General features: G+C 47.0%; 1 protein-coding gene across 1 annotated transcript in view; it reads left to right on the top strand.

The window, feature by feature from the left end:
- The window catches only part of IPO5 (importin 5), a 358,310-nt gene that overhangs the window by 251,728 nt on the left and 91,378 nt on the right, over positions 1-15,204 (top strand). The window contains 1 exon segment of the mRNA XM_030201357.1: positions 14,017-14,236. Within this exon segment, the coding sequence (XP_030057217.1) occupies positions 14,017-14,236 (220 nt within the window).

Below are 15,204 nucleotides of genomic sequence, written 5' to 3'. Positions count from 1 at the left end.
AAGTGAGTTGAGAGAAGGCAGAGAGGCAGGCTATGGAGACTCAAACACATGGAGTAAAAAGAAATGAGAAGACTGGAAAAGAATTCATAAAAGATCAAGAACACAAAAATAGAGAGGGAGCATAAGAGAAGACCAAGAAGAAACAGAGACAGAGTATATAAGTCAAACTATAGACTCTAAAATAAAGATTGTGCTTGTTGGGCTGCGTCAAGAGTGGGTAATGGCCGATATTTTGCCATTCTCCTCGAGCCCTATGGTCACCAGAATATACAAGTTATTTTCCTGAAGGGACAAGAGGGAGCAGAAGGAATGTTGGCAGTATGTGATACCATGATATGAAAAAGGTTTGTCATGGAGAGGACCTATAGTCAAGCCTCAAACTGAAAGATAAATGGAAAGGAACATGTTCCTTTTTCACAAAAATAAAACAGTCATCCTGCCTGAGTGGGTGACACAGATAGGTCAGTCTGTACTGTGGTATAGATAGGCTGTGAGGGGAAGGGAGGAAAGTAAATTGATGGGGATGAGGTGAAGTTGGGGATGAAGAGAGACTTGTGGGGCATTCTGTGCTTTCCTAACTCTTCTTTTAGCTAGCAGTCCTTCCAGTGTGTGCACTGTCTGCTGTGTTCCACGTCTAAGTATGACCTGCCATACTTTGTTTTCCTTTGTACAGACATTGTAATGTATGTTGAATTGAGCACCCCTAGACACTTTGAAAAGTTGGTTCCTATGGTCACAGCTTATTTTTATTTTTGTGTATGTTTATTTGAGATGCATACTACCGTAAATAGTTTAGATATTCTAAGTATTAGTTTGGGATATTATGCATTTAGATTTATTTTATTATGAAAATGATATTTGTAGTGAGAACTTGTTTTGCTGTATACATTTTTTTTTGTTTTTAAGCTGGAGGATGCTCAGAATGCGTCAATGTCAACATTGAAACGCAAGACAAGATGGCTGCTGGAACACACTGATTTTTTTTTATTTTTAGCATTTTTTTAAATTTTAGACCTTTTTTTTTTTTTTTTTTAGTAATATGAGGAGGTCAGACACTCATTCATTGAATGGTATGTGTGTTTTTGATATTTTATTTATTTATTTATTTAGATTTTGCTCACACCTTTTTCAGTAGTAGCTCAAGGTGAGTTACATTCAGGTACTCTGGATATTTTTCTGTCCCAGGAGGGCTCACAATCTAAGTTTGTACCTGAGACAATGGAGAGTTAAGTGACTTGCCCAAGATCACAAGGAGCAGCAGTGGGATTTGAACTGGCCACCTCTGGATTGCAAGACCGGTGCTCTAACCACTAGGCCACTCCTCCACTCCATTTATATGCCTTGATTTTCTAGTGGGGTTTGTTTTGGCGATTTTTATGAGTAATAGCATTTGGAAATGTCAGCTTTTGGTTTTTAGTGAAGTTATACAATTATTTTTAGTAGTTTTGCCCAGGTTTTTTTTTAAATAATATTTTGAAGTTTTAAGATATTTTCTGAGATATAACCTTTGGACCATGACCAACACATCAATAGCAGTGAGTGTATTAGAACTATACTGTTTGAAGAGGAGTGCTGACCCTGTGAAGAGAAGTGCTGTATGGAGTAACTCTGGTTTGTTCCCATTTTTCTAAAAATCCTTTAAATACCATATTGTGCTGCAAAGTTATTACCAGGCTCTCTTATTTAAGTTTTTGAACTTTCAGGTGTTTGTAATGTAATTATTATTAGGGGTATATTTTGTTTACATTTCTTGTAGGTAGGTGTCTTTTTAGATCATTCATGAGAAACTTCTTTTTTTTCTTTCTCTGGCACTGTGCATTGAGAGGTAGTTGTATGCTGTGTCATTTTCAGGCTCATTTTCGAAAGAGATGGATGTCCATCTAACGACATAAATCAGAACATGGATGTCCATCTCCCAGTGACGTCCAAATCTGTATAATCGAAACCCGATTTTGGACGTCTCCAACTGAAGTCTGTCGCAAGGATGTCCAAATTTCAAGGGGACGTGCCAGAGGCGTGGTGAAGGCGGGACTTGGGCATGCCTAAGACTTGAACGTCTTTGAGCCATAATCGAAAAAAGCAGGGACGTAACTTGGACGTTTTCACCCGGACGTGTTTTTTTTTTTTTTTTTACAAATGAGGCACAAATAGGTGCCTGAAATGACCAGATGACCACCGGACGGAATCGGGGATGACCTCCAGTTACTCCCCCAGTGGTCACTAACACCCTCCCACCCTCAAAAAAACATCTTTAAAAATATTTTGTGCCAGCCTCGGAGGTCATACTCAGGTCCATGATAGCGCATGCAGGTCCCTGGAGCAGTTTTAGTGGGTGCAGTGCACTTTAGACAGGCGGACCCAGGCCCATACCCCCCCTACCTGTTACGTTTGTAGAGGAAACAGCAAGCCCTCCAAAACCCACCACAAGCCCACTGTACCCACATCTAGGTGTCCCCTTCACCCGTAAGAGCTATGGTAGTGGTGCACAGTTGGGGGTAGTGGGTTTGAGGGGGGGTTGGGGGGGCTCAGTACACACAGTAAGGGAGCTGTGTACCAGGAAGCAGTTTATGAAGTCCACTGCAGTGCCCTCTAGGGTGCCCCATTGCTTTCCTGGCATGTCATGGGGACCAGTGCACTACAAATGTTGGCTCCTCCCACGTCCAAATGGCTTGCACTTGGACATTTTTGACATGGACGTCTTTGGTTTCAAAAATCACCGAAAGTCAAAGATGTCCATGTCTAAGGATGTCCAAATCCAAGGACGTCCTTGGTATTTTTGAAACGAAAGATGGACGTCCATCTTTTTTTCAAACTTTTCCCCGCCCCCGGATTTGGACGTTTTACAAAGACGTCCAAATCCCAACTTGGACGTATCTTTCGAAAATGCCCGTCTCTATAGCCTTGTGGTTAGAATATCCTAATAAAAATGCATGGAACAACTATATGATCACTGATGCATGTAATTAATAAGAAATATTTAATTTTGATACCCATCCTATTTGTGTAAGTATTTTGTACTTAATTTGTTTTTTTAATGTTTGATTTTGTTGGCTATATTTGTGTACTGTATTAATTGTTAAGATATTTGTATGTATATATTCTTTGTTTTTCCCCCAATGCAGCCAGTGGGAGAAACATGGCCACGTCGGATAATTGTTCAGTAAGCCACTTCTCTTTATTGATCTGCCATTGACCTGCAGTGACTTCACTCACTGTGTGACTGATCAATTCTGCTGTCTACAGTTAATCAAAAAAGCTTTGTTTTATCAGATGCTCAGAGAGTTGCTTGGAGAAATCCATGATGATTTAAAGTAGACACAAAACAAAAGAAGAACAAATCCCCCATAAAGATCAGTAGGGATGACCAAAAAAAATTCATGAACAGGCCTGGTTTAAGAACAAGATTGTTTCTTGGTGAAGATAATACTTAAAGCTATGTTTTTCTCTTTAAAAATTACTATTCTATTTCTCTTATTGAAACGGTAAAGAAAAAAGGCCAAGCCAGTAGACAGGTAGATCGTTTTGTATGGAGTTCCTTCCTGAATCATCCTGCTCCGGACGTTGTGCAGCTTGGGAGACTCATCAAAGAAGGGAGCAGTACAGTCTCTCCAGGCTTTTGAAATCACCTTAAACCTGGAGCAAAACAGACAATCACCATGCCCTGCCAAAGGTCGAATGGGGAAAGCAGTAGAGGTCCTACTAGTAGGAGACTCAATATCCCTTCCTTCTGGGAAAAAAATGCCATTGAAAGTTCCAGAGGCCCTGAGGAGTCAATATGCTTTCCAGGGCCTGGATGAGCCAAGGGTTCTTCACAGCAAGAAGTATTTCCATCAGAAGAGAGCATTTCTGGAAGTTATCCATATCTAGGCAAAACTGTAATAACTTTGGATGCTTTATGGTGTGCAGTTGATAACTTTTAAAGACACTCTGTTCAGTTTCAATCTCAAGCTGTGCAAGTAGCAAACTTGGTGTAAACCATATCTATTCAACACAGCTGAATATGAGGAAAAACTGCAGTATTTACATCAGACGACAGTAGAATCAGAAATTTTGAAGACTGTCATAATGAAAGACGCTACATCTTTAAATTGAAGATTGGAATTATTGTAAAATAATTCCCATTCAAATAAATTGAGGTTTATTAACTTTCCAAAATGTGCTGCAATATCTCCGTTGGCTATGCTCTAGATATCTAAGAAATATTGAAGATTAGTCCAGCTGCATGAACTACAAGCTTATTGTGTACTTGTTCCAGTTGGGAATACTTCTATCGAAGGAACTAATTTAGTAGATTTACAAGATGTACCAAAAAATTTGAATGTACAACCTGATCACACATCTAATCGTTAATCGGCAGTTTTTAAAAATGTAGTAGTATGTGATATGGTTCTATGAAAAATTTTCAGGAGTAGACAAGAACTGTTTTTTGGTATAACAATTTGGATCTTTCCAGGTATGGCAAGATCCACTCAGTCTAAATGTCATCAGTTTTTGTTCTTGATATCTAAGGCTCTTGAAATAGGGCTTGCTATTTGAGATTTCCTTGCAAAAACGTATTATGGTTGTGAAGAATAAGGGGCTGTCCTATCCTGGGTAGGCCACTAGGTGGCGCTGTTCTCATAGAAAGGGGGGGAAATGTCCAGGATGAATCACTAGAGGGAGCCAGTAGGGGAATGTCCAGGTGGAGGTTGCTAGGACCAAGGAGAGTCCTGGGCTGGAAACAGGTGTAGGTGGTTATGGGCTGGGTCCTGCCTGGAATTAGGGGGAAGAGCCTAAAGGGGTGGAGAAGCTAATTAACCACCTTATACCTGCTTGTGTGGGGGAGGAGAGGAGCTGGAGACCTGGCAGCTGGAGGAAGAAGATCCCCTGGAAGGTACTGGCTGAACTCTGTGGACTTTTGAAGCTCTCTGCTGAAGAGGTGACAGCTGCACTGCTCTCTGAGAAGGAAAAGTAAATGCTTTTGTTTGGCTGTTTGAACTGTGAAAGTTTGAGGAACTGCTGTAAATGTTTAACTTAAACGTTTCTTCTTCAATTCAAAGAAGGAATAAGCCATGAAGATTATGTTAAATGGCAACTAATAAAACCTTCAGTTATAAGAAGCCTGGTGTTGGTGAACATTTGTGAAAGGTGAAGAGGAGGCAGAGAACTCCCCTGTGTTTGAGGCAGAGTCCTGGTGAATTACTGGGAAGTGTAGAGCCCGACCGTGACTGTGTGTGAAGGAAGCTAAGCAGGGTCAGCCCTGGCCAGAGCCTGGAAGGGTGACCCGCTCACATGGTATAACAATGAAGTATATTTTTGAGCTATCATGTTCCACTTCTTTCTTTTTTAGAGGCAGGCAAGAGGGTATTCACTTGGGATCTACAGATGAAATTTGATGTTATAAAATGGGCTGGGTTGTGTTAGCTTATTTCCTCTGAGAATTTTCTTATTTTCCTCCCAAATAATCTTGTAATGATCCTATTTGCAGACGTTAATTTTGGAGCAATATGTAAATTCAATTTTCCTTATTTTGCCTGAAGTTTATATTCCTTGAATGTTGACTCCTCATGGCTTTATAAATTAAATACTTAGGTGTTCTCTATTGAAAGCGTCATAAATAAAATATTTTAAAATTGTTTCTTGGTGAAGGTCAAAAGACCACAAATTAGGAATTATGAATCCAAACAATAAATTCTTTTGCTGTGTATCCTACAGATAAGGTCCAAAGACAACACAGGCAGTGTTTTGGAAGAATTGCCTGCGTCAGCAGTCAGTCTAAAAATATTAGACATATGAGCAAAAAATATATACAAAAATAAGGTGAAAATGTAAATCAATAGTCAATGAGGTTGGTGGCCCTCAAAGACTGGGAGTGAAGACCAAGACACAATGTTTTTCTGTATTAGATTTAACAAATACTGAAGACAAACATGAGATATGGCTCTTTTGTGAACATGTCAGGTTTGTGTATGCATTTCACATCTTAGTGACCCATTCTTTAAAAAAAAAAAAAAAAGCCAAGGACTTTTTCTAGAAAGCAGGTACTGTACATATACATATCTACTAAAATAATTTGCACCTCCAACATTCTGAAGCTGACTGCCAGGAAGTTGAAGCCCGGTTCGTAATGTCTGAAGCCTTCCGGTGACGTCACCGTTTTGCCTGGGAAACCGCGATGCGTCTCAAAACCTACTGCTTAAACCACTGGTGTACGTAAAAGAAAATGGTAGACTCAGCATTGCATTGTGAATTGCGTAAGGAAGGGCGAGTGTAACATTTCTTACGGCTTAAAAATAAATCTAAGCTCTTAACCTGATAAGAGTGAAAAAAAACATAGGTCAAAAGGAAATGGAGGAGTGGTCTAGTGGTTAGGGTGGTGGACTTTGGTCCTGGGGAACTGAGGAACTGAGTTCAATTACCACTTCAGGCACAGACAGCTCCTTGTGACTTTGGGCAAGTCACTTAACCATCCATTGCCCCATGTAAGCCGCATTGAGCCTGCCATGAGTGGGAAAGCGCGGGGTACAAATGTAACAAAAAAAAAAAAAAAATATATATATATATATATATACGGTGAACTTATCGTTTCCTTAGCAGCCGCCGGCGGAATAGCAGGCAGACAGCCGGACCAACTCGACCGCATGTTGTCGCCCTTATCAGCAGGGTTATCGCGATGTGGGCGGTGGACGACTGTATGCTCATCTTCCCGCCGATTGTAGAAATGATAGGTCAGGTAGGAGGCTGTGGCGGCTCTGGCCACGGCCCCCCTATCTCTGCCCGTTCGGCAGCGGATCCCGCGGAGGAGGAGAGCAGCCGCTCTAACAGAGCCCCGGAGTATCGGGAACAGGATAGCGCTGGGGCCGCAACAAAACGCGCAGGGCGGCCATACTGGCGCAGAGTGACAGCGAGCGGGATAAAGCTAGCAAGAAGAGGCCTCCGGTTCCCATTCACAGACACATGCATACAGACAGAAACACACCCCTCCCTCTCAAACCCCAACTCCCACTCTCGCAGAAACACACACACCCTCCCCTTCACACCCTAGCTCCTATTCACATACCCCAATAGCCCCCTCCCAGTCAAACCCCAGATCCCACCCCCCAAGCCCCTAGCCCATTTTCATACACACACCCCAATTCCAACCCCCATTCTCACCACAAACATAGCCCTCTCCCCCTTCAAACCCTAGCTCCTATTCACACACCCCCAATAGCCCTTCCATATCATCATTCTGATCAATCCATAGACTGGTGGGTTGTGTCCATCTACCAGCAGGTGGAGATAGAGAGCAAACCTTTTGCCTCCCTATATGTGGTCATGTGCTGCCGGAAACTCCTCAGTATGTTCTCTATTTCAGCAGGTGGTGGTCACACACAGCAGCAGCTCTAGCTAGGTCTCCAAGCCTAATTTTTAGGTTTTGTTGAGTACCTGGGGTTGAGGGCTCTTCTTGAGCAAGTGCAAACCTGGTGGTGCCAGGTCCCTCCTTTTCTCCCCCCTCCCGCTGGCTCCGTTGAAAAAAAAAAAAAAAATTTTTTTTGGACGTCCTTAAGGGCGTTTATTTCAACGTCTATTTCAACGTCTATTGCAGCTACTCACTGGGACACCAGTTCGTTACAGCTCAGAGCGAGAAGCAGGTAATTTTTACCTTTTTGTAGCGGGCAGGGGATTCCCCGATCGGTCTCCACGTGGCTTATGGCGTCGGAGGGCGAGGGCGCAAAGAATCGCTCCCCGGACCGCGTGTGCGCTTCTAGCGGGGATGCGGGGTCTTAAAGTCTGATTCGCCCTTGTTGGGTGTCAGTTTGGAGGCCGGTCAGTGTCCCGGTTCTTCCTCCGGTGCGGCGGTTTTTCCCGCCATAAACGCCCATCCCCCGCTGCTCGCCTCCACCATCTTGGCCGGCCACTCTGCTCGGACGGCTTCTTCTTGGGCCGCCCTTGAGGTGGGAGACGTTAATTCTATGGCCGCCCTTGATTTGGGCGACAGCAAAAAAGCGGCCAAAGTTAAGCGCCGTTCTTCCCGCGTGGCTCCTTCGCGGAGTGTCACGCCGGACGCCATTTTGGATGCGCAGCATGTTTCTCCCCCGCTCTTGCGAGCGCCGGTTGAGGGTGCGTCTAGGGCTGTGGCCCAGGCTGCTGAAGTGCACAGTCTGGGGGGTTTCTCCCCCGAGTTCATTTTGCTGCTGCATCAGGCCTTCCTTATGCAAAACGCTGCCCCTGCTCCCTTGTCCGATAAAGGGGTTGAGGCCCCCGGAAGTAAACGCCCTCGGGTGGATTTCCAGGCCTTAGAGGACTCTGTCTTCTCTGATGTAGATGAGGGCAGCGTATCTGGGTTCTCCCAACGGTCCTTTGGGGATTCCTTGGAGGAGACGGATTCCCGCTCGGATGGAGCGGATGACCCCTCTGCAGCGTGGATTTTTCGCTCAGAGGATTTGCCCAACCTGTTAGTGCAGGCCATGAGCATTTTGAAGATTTCCTCTCCGGAGGACGTCTCTCCCTCAGCCCCTGTTGGCTCCGCCATTATGCTGGGGACGAAGCGCCCGCCTAGAACCTTCCACGTGCATGATGCCATGCACACCTTGATTTCAGCTCAATGGGATGTCCCGGAAGCGAGCCTCAAAGTGGCTAGGGCTATGTCCCGCCTCTATCCTCTGCCTGAAAGTGAACGGGAGGCCTTTCTTTGGCCTACCGTGGATTCTTTAATCACTGCGGTGACTAAGAAAACGGCGTTGCCGGTGGAAGGTGGCACGGCCCTAAAGGACGCCCAAGACAGAAGATTGGAGGCGGCCTTAAGGTCGTCCTTCGAGGCGGCTGCTCTAAGTTTGCAGGCCTCAGTTTGCGGCTCCTATGTGGCCAGGGCGTGCCTGACGATTGTGCAGCGGGCTTCCCCCTTGGATCCTTCCTTGAGGGCTGATTGGCCGGCCCTGGAATCGGGCTTGGCTTATTTGGCAGACTTGCTGTATAATGTCTTGAGAGCCTCGGCTAAAGGTATGGCTCAGACAGTCTCTGCGCGGCGGTGGCTTTGGCTGAAGCATTGGTCTGCTGACCACGCCTCTAAATCCCGCCTGGTTAAGTTGCCTTTTAAAGGCAAGCTGCTCTTTGGGGTCGAGCTGGACAAAATTGTGACCGATCTCGGCACGTCTAAGGGCAAGAGGTTACCAGAGGTCAGGGCTCGGGCCAGTGCTCGCCCCGTTAACTCCAGAGGACGGTTTCAGGAAGCCCGTCGGTACCGCCCGGGCAAGTCGGGCTCCTCCCCCAAGCAGCATTCCTTTCACAGAGACCGCCGTCCCGGAGGTACGCCCTCCGGTCCTCCCCCAGGGTCTTGTACCCAGTGACGGGGCCCTGGTCCATGGCCCAGTGCAGATTGGAGGACGCCTGTCCTCGTTTCTGGGCGAGTGGACCAGGGTAACTTCAGACGCTTGGGTGCTGGAAGTCATCAAAGACGGCTACAAGCTAGAGTTCTGCCGACCCTTAAGAAACGGGTTTGTACTCTCTCCCTGCAAGTCTCCGGTCAAAGCTGTGGCAGTGCAGCAGACTTTGGACAATCTGATCCGCCTGGGTGCGGTCGTTCCGGTGCCAGAAAATCAGCTTGGCAAGGGACGTTACTCCATTTACTTTGTGGTACCAAAGAAAGGAGGTTCTGTACGGCCTATCCTCGACCTCAAAGGGGTCAATCGGGCCTTGAAAGTTCGGCACTTTCGCATGGAGACTCTCCGCTCTGTTATAGCGGCAGTGAAGGCAGGGGAGTTCCTGGCATCCTTGGACATCAAGGAAGCGTATTTGCATATTCCCATCTGGCCTCCTCATCAACGCTTCCTGCGTTTTGCAGTCCTGGGCCGACACTTCCAGTTCAGAGCCCTCCCGTTCGGGTTGGCTACTGCTCCGCGGACCTTCTCCAAAGTAATGGTGGTCATTGCGGCCTTCCTGCGAAAGGAAGGAGTACAAGTCCATCCTTATCTGGACGACTGGTTGATCCGAGCCCCCTCTTATGCAGAGTGCGGCAAAGCTGTGGACCGGGTGATTGCTCTTTTGAGCTCCCTGGGGTGGATCATCAACTGGGAGAAAAGCCAGCTGCGCCCGACTCAGTCCCTGGAGTATCTGGGAGTTCGTTTCGACACCCAAGTGGGCAGAGTGTTCCTGCCAGACAATCGGATTGTCAAGCTTCAGGCTCAGGTGGACCAGTTCCTAGTAGCCTCTCCTCTTCGGGCTTGGGACTATGTGCAGCTGTTGGGCTCTATGACGGCCACGATGGAAGTAGTGCCCTGGGCCAGGGCTCATATGAGACCACTACAACACACTCTGCTGCAGCGCTGGACTCCAGTGTCGGAGGATTATGCTGTGCGCCTTCCCTTGGACCCAGCAGTGCGCAAGGCGCTGAGCTGGTGGCTGAAGACAGACAAGTTGTCTGCAGGAATGCCTCTTGTGACCCCGGAGTGGATTGTCGTCACGACGGATGCCTCTTTGATGGGCTGGGGAGCCCACTGCTTGGGAAGGACAGCGCAGGGGCTCTGGTCTCCTGCAGAGGCAAAAAGTGGTCTATCAACCTCTTGGAACTCAGAGCCATTCAGTTGGCGCTTTTGGAGTTATTCCCGGTACTGGCGTTGAAGCCAATACGGGTCCTGTCGGACAATGCCACGGCTGTGGCCTATGTCAACCGCCAGGGAGGTACCAAGAGCGCCCCTCTAGCCAAGGAGGCCATGAATCTATGCCAGTGGGCGGAAGCGAACCTGGAACAGCTGTCAGCGGCCCACATTGCCGGAGTCATGAATGTCAAGGTGGACTTTCTCAGTCGCCATACCTTGGATCCCGGAGAGTGGCAGTTATCCGCTCAGGCGTTCTTGGACATCACGAAGCACTGGGGCCAGCCGAGCCTAGATCTGATGGCGTCATCGGCCAATTGCCAATTGCCACACTTTTTCAGCAGAGGACGGGACCCTCGATCTCTGGGAGTAGATGCTCTTCTCTAACAGTGGCCGACACAGGAGCTTCTCTATGTGTTCCCGCCCTGGCCCATGTTGGGCAGGGTACTAGACCGGGTGGCAAAGCATCCGGGCCGGATAATCCTGGTGGGTCCGGACTGGCCCAGACGTCCCTGGTATGCGGACTTGATCAGGTTCTCAGTGGACGACCCTCTGCGGCTTTCTGTGGAGCAGGGCCTGTTGCATCAGGGTCCCGTGGTGATGGAGGATCCCTCCCCCTTTGGTCTTACGGCCTGGCTGTTGAGCGGCAGCGTCTGAGGAAGAAGAGCTTTTCAGACAAGGTCATCGCCACTATGCTGAGAGCGAGGAAGCGCTCTACTTCTACTGCTTACGCCAGGGTTTGGCTTACCTTTGCAGCATGGTGTGAAGCAGGCTCATTTTCTCCCTTCACTGCTCCAATTTCTTCAGTGTTGGCGTTCCTGCAAGAAGGTCTGGAGAAAGGCCTGTCGCTCAGTTCCCTTAAAGTCCAGGTAGCGGCTCTGGCTTGCTTCAGGGGCCGCCTGAAGGGTGCTTCCCTGGCTTCGCAGCCAGATGTGGTGCGTTTTCTCAAGGGAGTTAATCACCTGCGCCCTCCTCTGCACTCAGTGGTGCCTGCGTGGAATCTCAACCTGGTGCTAAGAGCCTTGCAGAAGCCGCCTTTTGAACCCTTGTCGTGGGCATCTCTGAAAGACCTGACGTTGAAAGCAGTCTTTTTGGTGGCTATCACTTCAGCCAGAAGAGTTTCCGAGCTCCAGGCCCTATCATGTCGAGAACCTTTTCTGCAGTTCACTGAGGCAGGAGTGTCTATTCGCACAGTGCCTTCCTTCTTGCCCAAGATTGTTTCTCGCTTCCATGTGAATCAGCAGCTCTGTCTCCCATCCTTTCGTAGGGAAGACTACCCAGAGGAGTACTCTGCTCTCAAATATCTAGTTGTGAGACTTGGAAGTGACCAATGATTTCCGGAAGTCGGATCATCTGTTTGTCCTGTTTGCAGGTCCTCGTAAGGGTCTGCAGGCTGCTAAGCCTACAGTGGCAAGATGGGTCAAGGAAGCCATTGCAGCGGCTTATGTGGCCGCGGGGAAGGTGCCACCTATCCAGCTGAAGGCTCACTCCACTAGAGCTCAGGCGGCCTCGATGGCAGAGGCCGGGTCCGTCTCCTTGGAAGAGATTTGCAAGGCGGCAACTTGGGCATCGGCCCATACCTTCTCCAGGCATTACCGCTTGACTGTGGCTGCTCGGGCAGAGGCCCGGTTTGGAGCTTCAGTGTTGCGGTCAGGGATTTCAATGTCCCGCCCTGGGTGAGTACTGCTTCGGTACATCCCACCAGTCTATGGATTGATCAGCATGATGATATGGAAGGTAAAATTATGTATTATACCTGATAATTTTCTTTCCATTAATCATAGCTGATCAATCCATAGCCCCTCCCAGATATCTGTACTGGTTATATTCTGGTTGCATTTCAGGTTCAAGTTTAGTCTTCAGTTCCTGTTCAGGAGGACTTCGTGTTCAAGTTTTTTCAATTGGATTCTTCAAGAGTTGAGACGAGTTTGTGTTACAGTGTGCTGCTGCATTCCTCTCCCCTCCGTTTTACGGGGCTGGATTGAGACCTAAATTCTGCCGGCGCTCCCTCCCGCTTCGTGTGGCTGTAGGGCAGCTTTGTACCCCTCCCGCTTCGGCGGTGTTAGGGTCAGTCAGCTCCTCCCGCGGTTGCAGGATAAGCCAGATCCCCCCGCATCGGCGGGGTGGTGTCCCTCCCCCGCTCCGCAGGGATGAGCTGGACGGATTCCTGTCCCCCACTTGTGTGGGGATGAGCTGGGTTAATTCCCCTCCCCCGTTTCGGCGGTGGTGAGCTGGGCAGAGTGTCCCTTTGTGGGTGTAATTCTCTAAGTGCTGAGTCCTGCTGATGGAGTTTCCGGCAGCACATGACCACATATAGGGAGGCAAAAGGTTTGCTCTCTATCTCCACCTGCTGGTAGATGGATACAACCCACCAGTCTATAGATTGATCAGCTATGATTAATGGAAAGAAAATTATCAGTTATGATACATAATTTTACCTTACCTCTCCAAAACCTCTAGCCCATTCTCATGCACACACCCCTCTGCTTCTCCAACTCCAGTCCCCATTCTCAGACACACACATATGTACCTCTCCACTTTTATACAAATCCCAGCCCCTGTTCTCACGCACAAACATAGCCCTCTCCCTTCAAACCACAACTCCCACTTTCATTCACACACAAAGACCCTGTTCCATTTTCCCTGTCCCTTCCCCTAAAATCACAGCTCCCACTTTCTCTCAGTGGCACACACACCCCTTTGCCTCTAACCCTAGCTGTCACTCACACATCCCCTCACCCTTCAACCCCAACTTCCACTCTCGCACACAGAGGGGAGGAGGAGGGGCTGGCTGGTCCTGGAACTCGAAGGGGAGGGGTGCCTGGAACTCTGAGGAGAGGGAAGGAGGCAGGTAGGGAGGACATGGAACTCGGAGAGAGGGAGGCGGGGAGGGAGCCTGGAACTCGGAAGGCGGTAGGGAGGGGGGCCCTGGAACCTTGCTAGCGCCCGTTTCCTTTCTGTTGGGAACGGGCTTCTTTTACTAGTATGAAATAAGCTTGTTGTTCATTTCATAGACAGCATTAAATAAGGAAGAAAAGAAGGTTAGTACAGTGGCATTAAAATGACTTATGATCTGTTTGAAATGGCCTAGTCTAATTATGTTGAACTACCATATGAGGAGAAAGGAACATTTTTGTACCACATCATTACGGATTTTTTGTTTTGTATATTTGTTTACCAGATTTTCTTTGTTTTCAAGTTATAACTAAGGTATGCTCCTTCCCATATTAAAAACCAGAACTGTGCAAATGAAAGTTTGGAAATATTTGGCTTGTGTTATGTCTTAACTTAGTAAAATATACTTGTATTGGGGGGGGGGGGTGGGGGGGGGGTGGTGAATACTCAATTTTGCCCTATAGAGGCACAACTTGTATGTCTTTAATATTACAAAATAATGCCCTTTTTAAATCTTACAATTATAAAAACATTTGTGGTGCACGTGTTCTTTTTTTTCCCTCTGCAGTGTCCCCACCGGCCCTGGCCAGACAGACAGTGGGGGTTGTGTATTTTTGATGATGTCGTGGAGCACTGTAGTCCATCCTCATTCAAATACGTTGAATATTTCTTGAGGCCGATGCTACAGTCAGTATGTGACAACAGCCCAGAAGTTAGACAAGCAGCTGCTTATGGGATTGGCGTAATGGCACAATTTGGTGGAGACAGTTATCGTCCTTTCTGTACAGGTAAAGTTTTGTGAAAAACCTACACTCTGCTTGTAACATTAGTAGTTATAGCCTCATAATTTTGCATTTGGTCTTAAGCCAAGTTGAGAAGGTGTATACTATTTTAAAAGTGTTTTTGTGTGAGGCTATATAGGTAAATTGGTTACATAGATATGAAAAGTAGTGTGTTGAAGCCTTCAAAGTGATTAACTTTAAGAAACTTAGAGCTCTGTACTTTTTTTAAAAGATGCAGAAAATGTCAGATTTTGTTAATTTTATTTCTAATAAAATTAGAAATGCATTACATATTAGTTGGTGTAACTTTTCTGTGTTCAGTGTGCCTCATAGATGGGTCAGATGTAGTTGTTTACAATCAAAACAGATGTTTTCTAGAATTTTATAGGAAAACATGCACAGTGACTCCATGCACCACCAGACCCATTTTGCATCAGGTTTTGCTTCCCCCCCCCCCCCCCCCCCCCATCAGAGGATATGCTACTAGATGGCTTCAGCCAAAACTTTAAACCAGTCAAGGTTTGTATTTAGCTTCTCTTGCTAATCAGAGGGTATATTTTTTTTTTCACTTTGATTTTTTTCTTGTTGTCTTTGCCACATTGTTCATGTCTGCCACAGTCTCAGCATTGCTGATCTGTTTGGTGACTATAGTTTTTTGAGAATAAGATGTCACTCCAAAGCCTTGTGAATCCATTGGTCTCAAACTATGAAAAAGCTGGAGTACCTTAGATTTAACTCATGCCTTGTCATTAGTAATTCATGGGGAGTTACATATAGGTACAGGGTACAGTCATAGGAACCAGTTTTTCAAAAGGATCGGGGGGGGGGGGTGCTAAAACCCAGTACAAATTATCCTTCCTTTGACATAGTCAAGGAGTTTTAGGGGTGCTCAAGCACCCACAGAGCTGACATCTGAGTATAGTAGATAGTTCCCTAGCTCCACTGTTCTGTGTTTGTACCTGAGGCAACAGAGG

The sequence above is a fragment of the Microcaecilia unicolor genome, chromosome 4, assembly GCF_901765095.1.
Source record: "Microcaecilia unicolor chromosome 4, aMicUni1.1, whole genome shotgun sequence".
Taxonomy (NCBI): Eukaryota; Metazoa; Chordata; class Amphibia; order Gymnophiona; family Siphonopidae; genus Microcaecilia; species Microcaecilia unicolor.
The sequence above is the reverse complement of the archived record's forward strand: the minus strand, read 5'-3'. Positions and strand labels throughout refer to the sequence as shown.